Here is a 17168-nt window from a genome sequence, read left to right as displayed (position 1 = left end):
ACCTCCCGTAATATAAATGAGCAATTAAAAAACCTAGTTCACCATCACCTTCATACAGAAAAGGTAGCGAGAATCGGAACCTTTGCCGGCAAGAGCTACGTACACAGGTCTAGCCCTAGGGCGCCATGGCAAAGTCGAAGCTGATGATGCTTTTTGTTTCATTTTGTTTGTTATCTGTGTTTAGTGCATCTGAGGTAGCTCCGCCTGCGGCCATTTTCATATTTGGAGACTCAACTGTGGATGTTGGCACCAATACCTTGTTGCTCCAAAGTGGAGCAAGGGCTGATTTCTCTCCAAATGGGGTTGATTTTCCTTATTCTGTGCCTACTGGGAGGTTCAGCAATGGCCTTAACAGCGCTGACCAAATCGGTACAACCATCGTTAAACTATATTATTGTGTATATATATCATCTATAATTCTATAGATCATGCATGCATGACCCATATTATATATACTAATTAATCTCATACCCGTGCGATTCACACGTGATTGATCGATGAAGACTCTTCAATTGTTATCCACTTCTTTAGAAGCAAAAAAAATTGTATTTATTTATTTAAAAATGATTTCATGATCATCTGTTTTTAGACTAAAATGTATTTTGGGCAATTTGAAATTTAGTAAAGCTTTTAAGCGTTTAGCTAGTGTGTGTGTGTATTTAGATTTTTGATATTTTAAGGAAACAAAATTTTAATATGAAGCAATACAATTTAAATAAAATGATACACCATACATCTAACCAACGTGTCGATACACTATAACTAATACTTTAATTGGACCATCTGATGATGTGGAAGGATTTAGCTTGACCTTTTTTTTCGACGACTAAAAGAAGAACTGAAACTACAAAACAAACCCTCTACTTACACCTCCTCCTAGCTAATCTAAATGGAACGCTGGGGACACAGGAAGGGGTAGACAAAAAAACCAAACAGAAGGACTAGAGTACTGGTGAGCCAAATCTGCCAAACGATCCGCTACAAAATTCACCTCTCTCTAAATATGTCGGAAAATAATAATTAGCTTGGCCTTAGGTATGAAAGTATGAAACAAATTGTCCCGTAGCGCTGGAAGTAAGCAATAGCTAATTCATATTATTCTGATTGATGAGTTTGGTTGGTGCTTTGCAGTGAAACTATTTGGACGCCGGAAAAGTCCACCACCTTTCTTGTATGCCGCGAGTCATATGTCCACTTTTAAAAGGAATATACTGCAGGGAGTCAACTTTGCTTCAGCAGGAAGTGGCATCTTCCAAGACACGGGGATAAAAAGATGGGTAAGCACAGATAAATAAATTAATGCTAATTAGTTAGTAATTTAACTATAGTCAATAATTAATCCACAAAACTTACTTTGCACTTTTGCAGACAGAAGTTGTGTCACTGGGAAATCAGATCCAACAATTTGCAGCGGTGCGTGGAAATTTCACAGAGATAGTTGGTTTCAAAACAACTGATACCGTGCTTTCCAAGTCTTTGTTCATCATCAGTATCGGAAGCAACGATCTTTTCGAATTAGTTGAGTACTTTCCAAATGCCACGGACTTGTTTAAAGCGGAACACATGGAACGTCTTCAACTAACGTATAAGAACCATTTGAAGGTGTGTGTCAATTATTTTATGAGTAATGTTAGGTGAACCACATTTTTGGTTACCACATATATTCCACCTTATGTAGTATTATTCTTATTTTATTTCCCTTCAGTTCATTTTAATTAACTCAGTTAGCAAAGAAATATTGTATCTATCACTTGATTTCAGAATTTATACAAGCTGGGAGCTCGGAAATTCGGGATTATAAGTGTTCCTCCAATTGGATGTTGTCCATATGCCCGTGTTCAACCAAATGTCGACCCTAGTGTTTGTGTGAAGGAACTAAACAAGCTTGCTCAAACATTTTTCATAGAAACACACGCTCTCCTGCGGAAATTGAGCTCGGATTTGAAAGGGATGAGGTATTCACTTGGAAATGCCTATGAAATGACCATGAGTATCATTCAAGACCCATTAGCCTTTGGTAAGCATCAAATGCATTTTGATTTAATATTTTAGGTTTGATATAAAATTAAAATTGGATTAGAGGACGTTTTAGTTTTAATATTTCCTTATCTTTTGTGGGGGTGGGTAGTTGAATCTGTCTTATTTATTTTGGGGAAATTTTACGGTACTTGTATGTATGTATGTGATACACTCATTTACAGATCTAACAATAATTTTGTTGTCATTGTGGTAAATAGAGTTATTTTTTGGGTAATTTTAGTTCTATTACAGGTAATTACCCACCTACGATATTTTTACAAGTTTATAAATAAATTGTTGTCGATGTAGTAACTTGGTTCAATTATATGTAAATGTGTAAAACAAATGTGATAACTTTGTTGTTAATGTTATAAATTTGGTTCAACTAAATTATAATTTTGGTTCAATTAGATGTAAATGAGTATATGATAAATATCCAAGTACTCTAGACAACCCCTTTATTTTGACAATCACTTGTTAAAGGCCATAATTAGATTTCAGGCTCCTTGAAAATAACAGTCATTTTATATGTTTTACACGAGCACGTCTTGGAAATAACTTCGTCTTAATTTACTTGTGACTTTGATACTTTAAGATGGAGAAAGTATATGAGCCGATTGAGCCCTATTAGAATATAACAACTGCCATACATTGTCAAAGTCTAGGATGAATGCAGTCTTGAACGGACTCGTTGCTATCAAGACTAAAATTTTATTGTGGCAAATATGGATATTGTGATTTGCGAGTCATATTGCAGTTTTCAATTTGCTAGGGTTTAAGGACGTTCAATCAGCCTGCTGTGGTTACGGGAGGTTAAATGGAGAAAAAGCATGCGTTACAATTTTTGACCCCAACCTTTGTTCGAATCGTCAGGAGTTCCTATTCTGGGACTTGTATCATCCTACTGAGTTTGCGTCGCAACTAGCAGCACGAACACTTTATGGTGCAGGAACAAGATATATGACACCCATGAACTTCAGTCAGTTGGTGGCTAGCTATTGATGTTTTATATCAACTCTCACCCTCAACAAGAATAAACTTGTCCAGTTCGACCAGCTAGCAATACCATGCATATAGCAGTAAACTCTCATTTCCAGCTGTACTGAAAAATAAGTTGAGTTTGTCATGATTTTTGATGTTAAATGGTTTTGATCAATTGTTAATTGCCATTTTGCCCCAACCCCCCCGGGGGGTCTACCATGTTTAAGAATGAACAAAGGCCACAACAAGAAACCGCATGAGCAAAAGATCGAAGGGCCGACACAATCTTTAAATTCGTTCCCCTAAAAAAGTTTAGGCCTGTGACTGAAAGCTTAAAGTTCACCGGAAAAATATCGAGTCGTACGTAAGCCAAGTTTTAGTAAATCACTTCATGTGACAGTTACTATTTCATTATTTAATAAAAAAAATTGTGGAGTGATTTCTATACCTCATAAAAGACGATATCTAGTTTATGTCAAAAAAAGTGATTCAATTAACATTATTCTGATTAATATTCTAATATTCAAAGCATTTTGAAGATAACTCATTTAATTTCGTAATAAGAAACCAATCATAATATTTTTATATTACATGCATGATTCAAATTGGTTAATTATTTTTGAATTTTTCTTCAAGAATCATGCTTACAAAAAAGTGAAAACCTCGAAATTATATTTTCTTTTGTCAATCAAATCCAAAATCTTTTAATCATCATCTAACTTGATCAAACAAATTAATAAAAGTCAATACTATTTTCAATCAATCAATGCATATTGTGACAGTCTCATCAAATAGCTAATCAACTTCAAGGTTGCTTAATTCTTACTCAGAAGAATTCGTTATGCTAGATCTTAACTCTTTAAACTAGGGCTGTCACTCGGTCGGTTCGAATCGGTTATAGGTATTACCAACTTCAAAATCAAAGCTTTCGGTTTCAAAACTGAGCTACCAATTACCAACCAAAATTTTCCGTTGTTAATTATTTCTACCAAATTCGGTATTTCAATTTTCAGTATTACCAACTTTAGAACAATTAATTCTTTATAATATAAATTAGAAGGAACAAAACTAGGTTTTTGAATTTTGTAGTCATAAACTTTGTATTCATCTACTAATTATAGCTTTCTTTTGTATATATGACATCAAGTTTTAGCAATTTTCAATAACACTAGGTTATTTAACCATCGTTGACTAGGTTACTTAAAATACATATACTATTAATGTAGTCTATGTAGTAATGTTCATACTATTATAAAAGTTTTTATGTTTATTTCTTAATCTACATGTATGTGTATTGAAAACTGTAGTATATAAATCTAATATTTAGATAATCGGTAGATTTGGTATTTACCAAAACCAAACTAACTTTTTCGGTAATTTTCGATTTCGGTTTTACCGGTCTCGGTTACCAAAAAGTCGGTTTACCAAACCTAAAATATCGGTTGGTATTCGGTCAGTTTGGTAATAGTTTGGTAATTACCAAACCAAGTGGCAGGCCTACTTTAAACTGTGAATTTACTGTTGAAATAAGATCTCTGCAGCAAGCATGTATACACACATATATAACACACACAATTGTGTACACAAGCACTCACTAGGCGAATCCGCCACAAAAGATCGATCAAAGTTCTTTGTTAATACAGAGGCTGGGACAGTGACACCATACATCATAGCGGTCGTCACCTGGTGTTTTCCCTTTTTGGGACTTCACCCATAAATAAGCTCTTACTGCCACCGAGAGTGATCATTATAAAGAAAAGGTAGCAGATAGTAGAGCCTTTGCCGGCAAAGCCCTCTTTTATTGGATTATAATGGCAAAGGCAGCTGATCTGTTGCTCTGTGTTTCGTCATTTTCTTTCTTAGTTATCTTTCATACTTCTCTGGTCGTACTCGTAGCCGTTACTAATGCAGATGACCAGGTGGCTCCTAAACCTGCAGCTATTTTCATATTTGGAGACTCGACTGTGGATGTTGGCAGTGGCGGAAGCAGAAATTTTTGTGAGTGGGGTTAAAAAAAAAGATTGAACAAACAAATATAAAATACTACAATGAATTAAACATAATTTTTCAATCTTTTGACATGGATAATATTTTCAATGAATACATATTCTAACTTCCTATAACACATAAACTAACTTTAAATCAATATATTTCTTGACACATATTTTTTTCTATCTATTTACCATAAAGTACACTTACTATATTTCCTAGCAAAACAAAAAAATGAAAATACAGAATCATCATGCATTAGAAAGAAACCCACTGTTACCTTTGATAGAGCTCAGACTCCTGACCTCTCAAATGAGAGACCAAAGCCTTACCACTCCACCTTAGGGAGAATTCTACAAATGGTCACTCAACTATTACTCATTCGACACTTTGGTCACTGAAGTTTCAAATATATCACTTTGGTCACTCAACTATTACATTGTCAATCACTTAAGTCACCCAAAGAGTATTTTTTATCATTTTTTTTAATGAAAAAAATTAACAAAGTGACTTAAGTGATTGACAATGTAATAGTTGAGTGACCAAAGTGATATATTTGAAACTTTAGTGACCAAAGTATCGAATGAGTCATAGTTGAGTGATCATTTGTGAAATTTTTTCCCCCACCTTATTACAATTTATGTTAGTGATAATCATGTAGTTCATAAAAAAAAAATTAAAACTGATTAATTATGAAATCATGCACATGTGAAACTGTTATAAAGTAGAAATATAAAATTAAGAAGAGAAAGACTTGCGACTTGTAAACAAGTCAAATGGTTGCATAAATTTACATGTGTAAGTTTCCTTACTTTAATTGCATTGCTGTGACTCTCTGAGGCAGCAGATTACACAATAGTCAAGTTTGGGGGCAAAACCAATGAACATATATATATATATATATATGAAGCTGTTGAGCAAATGAAAAAAATTCATTGGGGGAGGTAGTCCCCACTCGTCCCAATGTGCGTCTGCCAGTGGATGTTGGCACCAACCAATTGTTGAACAATAGTCATTCGAGAGCTGATTTCTCTCCCAATGGAGTTGATTTTCCTTATTCTGTTCCGACGGGGAGGTTTTGTAATGGCCTTAACAGCGCTGACCAAATTGGTACAACCTTGTTGTATACTTGTATATAAACCGCATAGCTAGCTACGTTATTCTGTCCCGAAACAGTGTTCTGTGATATATCCATGGATTTTGTGGATGGGTTCCCAAATTTCCATGGTATGAATGCTATCTTAGTGGTTGTGGAAAGATTGTTCAAGTATGGGCTCTTCATTTCAGTCACCCACCCTTACACTGCTTCCTAGATTGTAGAGGTGTTCACCAAAGAGATCTTCAAGCTGCACGGGATGTGCAGATCCATTGCCTTTGATCAAGACCCCATCTTCCTTAGTCACTTTTGGGAGGATTTTTTTCGATTGCAAGGCACTTAATTGTGAGCCCCGGAAAAGTTTAACGAGCCAAATTGAGATTGTTCGATAAGTTATTTATCAACCTCGGTAATGATAAGACATGCTCGAGAATATTTTCAAAAATTTTCACAAAATGAAAACCTCGATTTAAGAGTTGGATAATAAAGTACACGACACGACGACTTCATCAAAATTTTCAGAGAAGTTTTCGAGATTTATCGCAATTTTCCCAAAGTTTTGGGATTTTAGAGAAAAAGAGAAATCACTACAATGCAATTGTAGCCCTCCATCCAATCATCATTTCATACCAGCCATTGGATTAAACTAAAGCTTAGGAGCATCTAGTCTTCTCGACTCGAAACCGAGAGCCTGCGACCCGATCTCCTGAACCGACCGGTGCTCCACCGTCCGGCAGCCTCCGGCTGGTGCACGAGCATCATCCGCTTCATCTCACTGTCGCCAACGTCCCTCTGGACTCGGATCTTACATGCAGAGACTGTCATTGGAGAATCGACGACCATAAGCTCCGAGTCTTCTCCGACGATTTCAGCGAATTCTGGCGACTTCGGCCACAGGTTGGCTTGCGTGTGGTATGAAAATCACTCCCCTCGTTGTGCTCTACATGTTTGTGTGCTTAGTTTTCAAAATTGATAGAGTTTTGTTGATTTGATTTCTGGGTTGCTCTCTGTTCCGGCGCTGTTCTCTAATGCCGGCGATCTCTCTGGCCTTTTCGGGCTCTGTCTCTTACTCAGTTGCACTTATAGGTCAACAATCGAGAAGCTGGTTGAGTTGTTGGCGTGAAAATCATCAGTTCATCACCATCTCAGTCTCGATAGTGTGTTGAGCTCGATTTCAGTTGGTTTCCGAAGTTATAATTCGACCTTTGAATCGAGTTTTGTTCGTGTTAATGATCGAAGTGATGCTACTGAGTTTGGTGTGGCTTGATTGAAATTAAAAATTCTATTTTTCTGTACACTTCGATAGTTTGATTGCTTGTGTAGAATGGGTTGTTATGTCTTGACATGAATGGATCGTGATTATCAAGTTTGATGTCTTGTTAGTGTTGCTACAGTAGTTTGTTGGAAATGGTAGTTTGAGATTGTTTCTGGTTCTACAAGTTAGTGTTTTTCTAAGGTTTACTAACGTAGGTTGTTCGAAATGGTTGTGGATCAATTGAAAAATGGTGAAGTTATGATCTTGGGTGTCCTTAATAGTTTTAATTTGGGCACACCTTGTGTGAAAATTGGAATGAATTGGGTGTCCATGGTAAATTCCGTCGAATCACTATGTGGCAAAATTGTTAAAGAAAGAAAAGAAAGTAAATGTTCGATAATTTGGGTTAATTATCGAACCTGTCTTGACTTGTCAAACATTGGTTAAAGTTGGTCAACTCCTGGTCAAATCAAGAAAAGTTGGTTGGATGATTTAATAATCGTCGAGATTTTGAAAGTTGTTTAATAGGTATTAATTATCGAAATGTCGGAATTTAGGACTCCAGTTACCCAAGGAACAGAAGGTTCGCGACTGTCGGAGTACGTGAGGGAAAGCATCGGAATCCAGGTAGGGATTTAGAACTCTCCTCAATATGCGCATTTACTTTGTTAAATTGTTTTTAAAGTTATGCATGTTAAGTGATGTGGCTTGGTTAAGTTAAAATGCGAAACATGCTAACCAAACCGTATGAGAAATGTGATGGTTTGAGAGCGAAGGGGGCACTGACTTCCTTGGATTCAATCCCTAAACCTCCGGAGGGTTAGCTACACCGGTCGAACAGTGAGCGATCGCAATGACGACCTGACTGTGTGTGTAGCTAGGTAGCAGATGCTCTCGCTACGCTTATCTGGTTTATAAATTAGGGCTAATTACTGTTTAGTACCCTGTGGTATGGGTCGAACATCAATTCAGTCTCTCGACTTTTAATTTCAACAAAAACACCCCCACACTATCATTTCTCGTCCAATAGGTCCATCCGTTATGATTCCGTCAATTTTAGCCGTTTAGCTGATGACGTGGTGTTCCAAGTCAGCACAGGTGGGGCCCACACAGAAGTGAAATTCCCAAACTGGCCTTGGCCAACCAAATATGGAAAAATCCAAAATAAATTCCAGACTTTGAGGTTGGGGAGACTCGAACCCACACCAACACATATGCAAATGAAAGCCCCAACTACCAGACCACTTGCATGGTATTGCAATATCACAAACAAAAATAACATATGTATAATAGTTTAAAAAGCACTTTGTCATCCTCCTTCTCCACCCACCTCTCTTCTCCTCTCCTTTTCTTCTTCCTCTATGCCTTCCCAGTTTGCCGGACTTGATGCACCTGCCCTCACCCTCCACACGCACCGACATCACAAACCTTCTGTACAAGCAATACGGCCACAACCCGTACCCGAAGTCCCCACTGCTCTTCGGGCTGCATGCTGGGGAGTTCAGAACAACCAGAGCCCTGCTGCGGTTACCTGACCTGAGGTCTAGAACAAACTTCCCGCCTTTGTTTAAACTCAGAGTCGACTCGGCCAGAACAATGTCGCCGACGCTTATGCTGCTGTTGGTGTCGGGTATGAGTTCGGACCTCGGCACTTATACTCGTTGCAAGTCCAGCAAACTGGGAAGGCACAGAGGAAGAAGAAGAGGAGAGGAGGATGGCAAAGTGTTTTTTAAACTATTATACATATGTTATTTTTGTTTGTAATATTGCAATACCATGCAAGTGGTATGGTGGTTGGGGCTTTCATTTGCATATGTGTTGGTGTGGGTTCGAGTCTCCCCAACCTCAAAATTTGGAATTTATTTTGAACTTTCCATATTTGGTTGGCCAGGGTCAGTTTGGGAATTTCACTTTCGTGTGGGCCCCACCTGTGCTGACTTGGAACGACATGTCATCAGCAAAACGGCTGAAATTGACAGAATCATAACGGATGGACCTATTGGACGAGAAATGATAGTGTGGGGGTGTTTTTGATGAAATTAAAAGTTGAGGGACTGAATTGATGTTCGACCCATACCACAGGGTACTAAACAGTAATTAGCCCTATAAATTAATTGAGGTAAGGTCGTGCAGTGGGTCTATGGGACCGGCCATTGGGTAAGATTCAACGCACATGTTTACTTGAGTTTCTTGCATCAATTTTTGAGTCAGAAAGAATTTTTATAAAGTTTGTCGTTCCTTTTAAATATTTGGTTTAAGCATGTTTTCATACTAGAGCTCCAACAAATTAATTATCGGTTTCAAACCTAGTCGAGTTAGAGTTCCTATTGAGCAGCAAGGACGAAAGCTCACTCCTACAACAGTATGCAACAGTATGGATGCAAGTACTGTGCACTGGTGACGGAACAATAGCGGACGAAGCTGGGCGTGCAGAATAAGTTTGGTAAATCACCATTTGGATTTCATTCTAAATTCTATTTCTCGAACTTCGTATTCCCTGCCTTGTTAATTAGGTTTGTGCCAAATCTAGTTGAACTTTGTTCTTTGAAGTTCGTACTTTCCGTGTGAACATTCATTCCAAGTTTTAGACGAATGAAACGAATGTTAGTGATTCAAAGATTTACACTTCAAAAGTATTTGTAGCTTTCGCAGTGCTTTTACAAAAAGTTTTTCAAACAAAATTCCTAGCGGTTCTCTAGGATGTAAATCGAGCGTTCGGTTTATATTTTAGAGATTCACGGCACTGTAATGAGTTTAACTTGGTGAGGTGTAGCTTGGGGCGTGGGGCGTTACAGAAAATGCCGGAGTTCCGCCTATCATCCCTAGTCCGATGGCCAGACGAAGGTTGTGAATCGATCGCTTAAACACTACCTCCGACGCTTCGTGGCCAACAAGCCGACTTCATGGCACAGACTCCTACACTAGGTGGAGTGGTGGTATAACACTTCATACCATTCAACCATCAAGATGGCTCCTTTGCAGGCCTTGTATTGCATCCCCCCACCTACAATCCATCGTTACCTTCTAAGCACCACCTCGGTCCATGCAGTTGACTCGGCCCTTCAATCTCGTGATGAACTCCTGCAATCACTCGAGCATTACATGCTCCAAGCACATAACGGAATGAAATAGACCGCAGACAAGAACCGTACTGAGAGGGAATTCAAAATTGGCGATTAGGTGTTTCTTAAATTGCACCCTTACTGCCAATGTTCCTTGATCAAGCGACCATCACACAAGCTTTTCCGGCGATTCTATGGCCCTTCAAGGTCACTGAGCAAATTGGGAAGGTTGCTTACAGGTTGGATCTGCCTCCTTCTTCCAAAATCCATCCTGTCTTCCATCTGTCTCTCTTGAAGCTTCGTGTCGGACACTCTATTCCTACTTCACAAACTCTACCTCACTTCAATGACAAAGGGGAAGTTATCTAGACACTAGCCAAGGTCCTTGACATGGCTGTCGTGTAGAAGAAAGGGAAGACAACGACTCAGTGGCTCATTCAATGGACTGATCTTCCTATCGATGATGCAACATGGGAAGACGCATAGTTCATCACGGCCCTTTTTCCTCAATTCAGCAACCGTGGATGACTTGCCACTTAAAGGGGCATGACTTGTTCCAAACATCCCAACAAATCCTCCTCCTAAGCCCAGTATTAGCAATCTAGTAAGCCTAGTAGAGTAGTTGAGAGCTGTTAAGCTTGGACTGATATGTTGGTGGTCCTGTACCACGTGTCAGCTCCCTTTTTGTATTAGATGGCATCCCATCTGTATATCTTTGTATTCAAAAGCCAATTTTGGCATTGAAGAAATTATGAAGAAACTTTGAATTCTCTTACTTTGATTTTCAGTATAGTTTTGGCTCCACCACACTCCCACTTGTAAAGGCACAACCTTAAGCCCATTCAAGAAGCGCTAATGCACCTTGCATCTTCCACCTTGTAGCCACCACTCTGCTACCACCATTGGAAAGCACTCTGATTCAGCAGCCGCCGCCATAAGCAACATCCCTCCACCAACCGTGCAATCCCAGCCACCAATCAATTAAACAAGCCATCCCCTACAATCAAAGCCATGCCAATACAAGCTAATTGCATTGCACCAACAGTGCTTACCAAGCCTTCATTCTCCATATATAACTATCCTCTGGCCTTCACCTTGACATCGCAAATCCATCACACCAACAACCACTAAAGTATCACTTCTTACCGCACCACCACCAAGTCGAGATGGTAGCCCAAATCCAGGTCACATGAAGACCACCATGGCTGCACCATCGAGGAATCTACCTGCAAGAAGCCAAAACCCCCTCCAAAAAGAGGAATACTGAACCCGCAGAAACATAGCTGCCCCTAATACTTGAATTTACATCGGATTCCAGAAGCCACATTTGGAGAACCAGATTGTAGATCAAGCAGATGAAGTAGAAAAGATAAGAAAGCAGAACTTTTCGATGTAAGGCACCACTGATGACAAGATCCACAGCCACCACCCTCGTGATGGCCAGAGAAAATAGAAACCCTATCTCCCTGAGCCAATTTCGCAAAGCCGTCATCAGAAAGCAATAACCGCAACCTCTCTCTCTTAGAGAGAGTAACCCTAACATTTTTCTTCGTGAGAGATATAAATAGTAATGATGAACATTTTTAATAACCTACTGACAAAGCGATTTAATATTTTAGGTTAAAAAAAGGCATCAAGATTTTTTTTTTAGACAAATTATGAGTCACCGATACTTTTATTATTCACACTATCATCGACAACTTTGAACGAACCAGATCACTTGGAACATTATTCAATCTGACAATTATTATCTATGTAATTTTATCTAACATTTTAGATAAAATTATGCAGATCGTAATGTTAACACGTGTCATTATCATCTTATCATCTTTTATATGAAAAACGTAATAAATATACTCTTCCTATATTGCTACTAGTTGTTGCATGTATGAAAATTCCTAAACAATATAACGTGTTAACTTTAGACTCTTCCGAAATGTAGTCATGAAAATTCCTAAATATAGACTCTTCCTATATTGCTACTAGTTGGTATATATCAATGGGTACATTATCTTGTTTCCATGGCTACATTTCAAAATGTGTCCAGTTTTCAAAGGAGCGTAATCAACAGTTAAAGGAGCACAAAGCCAATAAATTTACAATGTTGAGTCAAAAGCTTTTTTTTTTTTTTTTTTACTTTGTGAAGGGGAACCCAAAGGCTTCCTAGGCCCAAGATAAAACTCCTTCAGCGCGCATGTGAAATGCTCCAACTGTGCATTGCATCACAGTGTCTGGCCACTTTAGTAGGCTGCAATGAATACCAAAGTGGGCCAATGACGCGGCCTCTTCTCCTCCACAGAAAGCGGCGAAATTTTGTTGACTGCTATCATTCTGTTAACTGTAAATCCGGTGCCGTTTTAGTAAAAGGTTGAGGGGTTTCTGTTAACACAGTCCAAGTTTGCTTTGCTGCCATTTGTGGATGCATGTCAATGTCATCTTCTTCGAAACAAAGCATCAGTTCGATCTGAATTGGATCCTTCTGCTGTAAATTTAGGATTTCGGATTTGGAAAGTGCTTATCTGATTTCATATTGGATTTTATTTTTATTTTAATTTTTCAGGCCTTTCGTTTATACCTCGATGAAATCTTTCACCCTGTTGTTGCCGTTTTACTCTGTAACATTTGTTCTAATCTTCAGAGAGGTATTTTGCCTGCTCGTAAGCTCATTGAGATGCAATGGGATGTTGGGATTGCGATTGACTTGTGACTTGCCATTCACAAGCTATATGCTCAAGATATGGGCTTTCTGATGGCTTGTTCGCATTCTGATGATCATCTGCTATCCAATCTCCTACCCAATTGGAAAAGTAATGCTCATAGCCTTGCACTAGCTAGACCTCAGTTTTGCTTTATTAATTGATTTTGGTTATTGGACATTAAGTATTGCACCTAGTCACCTGCACTCAAATTCTGTATTTGCACTCATAATTATGTTTCTTTATCACTAAAATCAGAGTAAGCAGTGTATTCATCTAGGGTATAGGGTTTCAGATTATAATACTATTTCTTTAAATTTATGGTTTCAGGTTCTTGATCTTGTACTTGGACATGGAGATGATTTGTTCAGGCGAGCACAGTCGAAAGCCCTCGTCTCTGTTCACGACCCTGAGGTGAGCAATTTAAATTGACAGTTTGGATGGCATACCACCACTTGCAATTTCCCATATTTTGTTCTAATTTCTAATTTCTTTTGGTGAAGAAAAATGTTTATGTAAATAATTTATGACTAGTTGTTCGGGTTGAATGTGACTTCAGATTAGTGAGTGGCTGCTGAAAATGCCGGAACAGTTATGCTGGTTCTCATGGTTTCCTGTTCTTCCTTAATTGACATACTATTTCTGTCCATTGTAGGTTGGAAAGGGAGTTGAACTAACACATGATAAGGCAATGATTATCAATGGAGTGCTAGATTTAACTGAAAAGGTGCCTAATGATTTTAAACAAGTGTTCTATACTTGAGTGATTATAAATTCTTTATTGCATCTTCCATATTTATATTGGGTTGTCCATGCCAGTGGTCCTTAGTATTATACGTACTATCAACCTTTTGGTTTCTTTCATGGTCAAGTGCATTCACGGTGTACTTTGTTTGTTTCTGATATTGCTTTGAATATATTTTAATGCTAGTTTCCAAGGTACTTTAGTTTTGCTTACATGTTTCAGTTATCTTCATGCAATTTTAAGCATTGAGATAAACTCTCTTTAATCTGTGATCCAAGTGTTCCTAATAATAAAGCATCTTTCAATTTACAGACTGTCGAGGAGGCTATGACACCTATTGAATCAAGAATATGCTTGGATGTTGATTCAAAGTTAGACTGGTACGTCTTTCGTTGGCCTTGTTTGGTTTTAATATATGCTGGAAGTGATCTAGTTTTCTTCCTTCCACTAATAAGGACATTTCTTGATCCTTACTTTCTGCTATATTTGCTGTTTATTGAGCAGATCGAGTATAGTAGAAAGTTAAGAAATGAGAAGGAATTGTTATGTTCATATGGTAGCAGTTTAGATGTGTCTTTCTCTCCTGCTATATAGGGAAAAGACTTTATAAGAGTGGTATAAATGCATACGTCTTCTTTTTAATCAGGGCTTAACACATTAAAATAATTTTTTTCTAATGCAGGGAAGCAATTGGGAAAATTCTTGCATGTGTTACAATGTGTTGCTGAGGTCAGTTTGCTTTGAACTGGGATTCATTTAATATGGGAAAATATTACTTCTTGTAATTACAATTGTTGCTGTTGTGCTAGCATAGATGCAAATTTCTCAAATTCTAAGCTTGCTCCAATCTGAATTATATATGTAGACAATATCATGCTATTGTCTTAAATGCCTTTCTCATCAAATAATTTAATTGACTTCATAGGAAAGAATGTTAAAATGCAATTAGAAACTCATTTGTTCAGACGACCATACATGTTATTTAGGGGGTTAAGGTCAACATGTCTTTTAGCTTAATACTTTTTTGATCTGGTTTTGATATCAGATTATGTTGTACTGGAAATCAAGTTGTTAGTTCTTAATTCTTTCAAATGCTTCCAGCAATGCACTTCTGAACAGTAAGGAATGTGATTACGGAAACTGCTGTTCTATACTCTCCCTTCTTAGGAATATAGAGAAGCAAATGTGAGGATATGTTAATTAGTTTTTCTGTTTGACCTGAGTTATGTACCAATTGTTGAACCAATCAAACTAATACTCTAATAGTAATATGGTGTGCAACAGAATTGGTATATGATAGGAAGAGAGAAGACCATTATAGTAGTGGTGATTATTGAAATAAAAATTGCTAAGCTGTGTCCAATTTTTATGTCTGATACGTTGGTGATCTCTTATTTAGGAGGATTGTTGGGTTGGGTGTGTCTAATTTAGGCCCTATGTGCATTTCTAATTGAAGATGTTGAGGGGCTCTAGTCTAGCTTACTGATTCTCTGATTTTGAGTGGATGCCTAGAATTAATCACCTTGATGATCATTTGTACAATTGCTTTCCTGGTAGGACTGGTCATAAGTGAGATTTTGGCTTCGTCCTATCAGACTGAAGGATGCCTACAGTTCTTCTCTTTGTGTGACTTATGAACGGGGAGAAGTTAAAAATTAAATGTGGTTTCCTTTATCCGCCCATAGCTAAAAGCCTGGCATATTTGTAATCTTACAGCTTGTAGGAAAGGGTGCTTTAGCTGAAGGAGACAAGATCACCTTAGAAACTGCAAAGCTGTTGAGAGAGAATTCTCTTGCGCAGGATGCATTTACTCCATAAGTTCCTAATCTAATCTTTTCTTTGATCCATATCTACTTTTCATTTTGATTGGGACTGGTAGTCACTAATGATCATTTACCTGTTGTAAGGGTGACAGATATGATATATTCTGCCCTTTCTACAAGTCTTTTTGGATGATGCGGAATATCATCCATTTCTTTAATTTAGCAAATCAGATGAACCATTCTGTTCAAATCCTTTCTTATATGACCTACCATTATGTTTGAAGAATTCATGTCTATTTAGGTTGAAGCATTTTAGGGCAAGGAAAACAGATAATATTGTCTTTCCTGGTCTTAGATGTTTAATTAGATAAGTGAAGGTATCAATGTCTACGAGCTGCAGAGAGAGCAGCTGATATGGATGATCAAAACATCAATTATAGAATAATTGAGCACCGTATGGGAGATCTCTTTTACCGTCTAATGTAAGTGACATCATAATGCTGAACATTTTAATATTTTATGGTAATCACGTCTTTAATCCCTTACTGGTGATACGCAGGTCTAAAAATTTGAGGAACCTGCTGAAGGCGAACAAGCTCTTGTGGCAAAATTTAAGAAGCTACACAATTACCTGACAATTTGAGGATGTAACTCGATGATTGGACTTAGACATTTTCTAGATGGTTCTAGTTGCTGTTATAAATTGCATGGTGATGACAATTGGAGTTACTGTGGTTTTTGTTGTGCATGAAAGAAGGCAGCGTTAGGTTTTTGTGACGCCATTTTTGCTTTACTTTTGTGGTGGTTGCTCTAGTTTGGATGTGTAGTTACAATGATTGTATTCATGTCACTCCCTTCAGGTTTTTACCCAGAATAAGAGACTAGATGTATTTAAGCAATACGGCATTCAAGATTTTTTCATTTTTGATGATTCTTATTTGCCTCTATATCTTCGTCTTCGACAGAAAAATTAACAGTTAAACTGAGGGAAAAACCAAAAAAATAAGGAATTTCACAGAACTTGACAGCCAACTTTGAAAACAAGTATACCGTGTGTATCAAATTGATGTTTAGGAAATTTTGGGTACGGGTTGTTGGATGAGCCATTTGTGAAATTAGCTCAAAATAAAAGAAAAATGTTCAAGTTGCACTATTTGAGAGTACTCTTAGATTTGATAAGCAAAAGCGCCCACACTATTGCCGCGGAGTTGTTGTTAACAATTTTGTATGTACGGCTCTGGATGAGTTTCATACAATCAGTTGAAACATAACAATAAGCTGAATGCAGTCACTTGTCAAGATCAAGAGACCGGTCATAATGCTAACAAAAGGCATGCAGAAAACTAATGTATGGCACAGAGCTAAGGGTATATGCATGCAATGATTCTATTCTTGGGAAATGTTGTTCACTGCTTGAAGAAAAAGAACAATCAAATGGTCCACAGAATTAATTTGACAAAAGGTAACCAATGTGAAATTGAAATCAGCTTTACCACTTCAGGATCAAGCACCGTCACAATACAATCATTTCAAACTTGAGGTGCTTCCGTGTGTTGATAAAC

At 37.8% G+C, this 17168-nt stretch overlaps 2 protein-coding genes across 6 annotated transcripts; both read left to right on the top strand.

Moving 5' to 3' along the window:
- The first annotated feature begins 125 nt into the window (after positions 1–125).
- On the top strand, positions 126–3021 carry LOC112168883 (GDSL esterase/lipase At5g18430). Its single transcript, XM_040508428.1, has 5 exons — positions 126–369; positions 1132–1277; positions 1369–1602; positions 1762–2017; positions 2777–3021. Exons 1-5 carry the CDS (start codon positions 126–128, stop codon positions 3019–3021), a joined length of 1125 nt encoding a protein of 374 aa, XP_040364362.1.
- Positions 3022–12765: 9744 nt separating this feature from the next.
- Positions 12766–16531, top strand: LOC112173521 (DUF21 domain-containing protein At4g14240-like). 5 transcript variants are annotated; one of them, XR_005801396.1, is made up of 7 exons: positions 12766–13209; positions 13429–13512; positions 13754–13825; positions 14156–14223; positions 14526–14572; positions 16007–16088; positions 16166–16531. XR_005801396.1 is itself a non-coding variant. In XM_040508008.1 (6 exons), exons 1-5 carry the CDS (start codon positions 13171–13173, stop codon positions 14569–14571), a joined length of 309 nt encoding a protein of 102 aa, XP_040363942.1. In that variant the 5' UTR covers positions 12766–13170; the 3' UTR covers position 14572; positions 16166–16531. The 5 variants fall into 5 exon arrangements, 1 of the variants encoding a protein (XP_040363942.1); XR_005801395.1 differs by having other exon boundaries at positions 15962–16088; XR_005801393.1 differs by having other exon boundaries at positions 15560–16088.
- Positions 16532–17168: the final 637 nt, after the last annotated feature.

This window comes from Rosa chinensis, chromosome 6 (genome assembly GCF_002994745.2).
Source record: "Rosa chinensis cultivar Old Blush chromosome 6, RchiOBHm-V2, whole genome shotgun sequence".
NCBI lineage: Eukaryota > Viridiplantae > Streptophyta > Magnoliopsida > Rosales > Rosaceae > Rosa > Rosa chinensis.
Note: the sequence above shows the minus strand (reverse complement) of the source record. Positions and strands in the feature narration are given on the sequence as shown.

Excerpts from the sequence above, each read along its gene's own strand:
- LOC112173521 (XM_040508008.1), top strand. The coding sequence starts at position 13,171 with ATGATCATCTGCTATCCAATCTCCTACCCAATTGGAAAA. Across the intron at positions 13,513-13,753 it reads TCTCTGTTCACGACCCTGAG|GTTGGAAAGGGAGTTGAACT; the intron begins GTGAGCAATTTA and ends TGTCCATTGTAG. Across the intron at positions 14,224-14,525 it reads GTTGATTCAAAGTTAGACTG|GGAAGCAATTGGGAAAATTC; the intron begins GTACGTCTTTCG and ends TTTCTAATGCAG.
- LOC112168883 (XM_040508428.1), top strand. The coding sequence starts at position 126 with ATGGCAAAGTCGAAGCTGATGATGCTTTTTGTTTCATTTTGTTTGTTA. Across the intron at positions 370-1,131 it reads TAACAGCGCTGACCAAATCG|TGAAACTATTTGGACGCCGG; the intron begins GTACAACCATCG and ends GGTGCTTTGCAG. Across the intron at positions 2,018-2,776 it reads TCAAGACCCATTAGCCTTTG|TTTTCAATTTGCTAGGGTTT; the intron begins GTAAGCATCAAA and ends GTCATATTGCAG.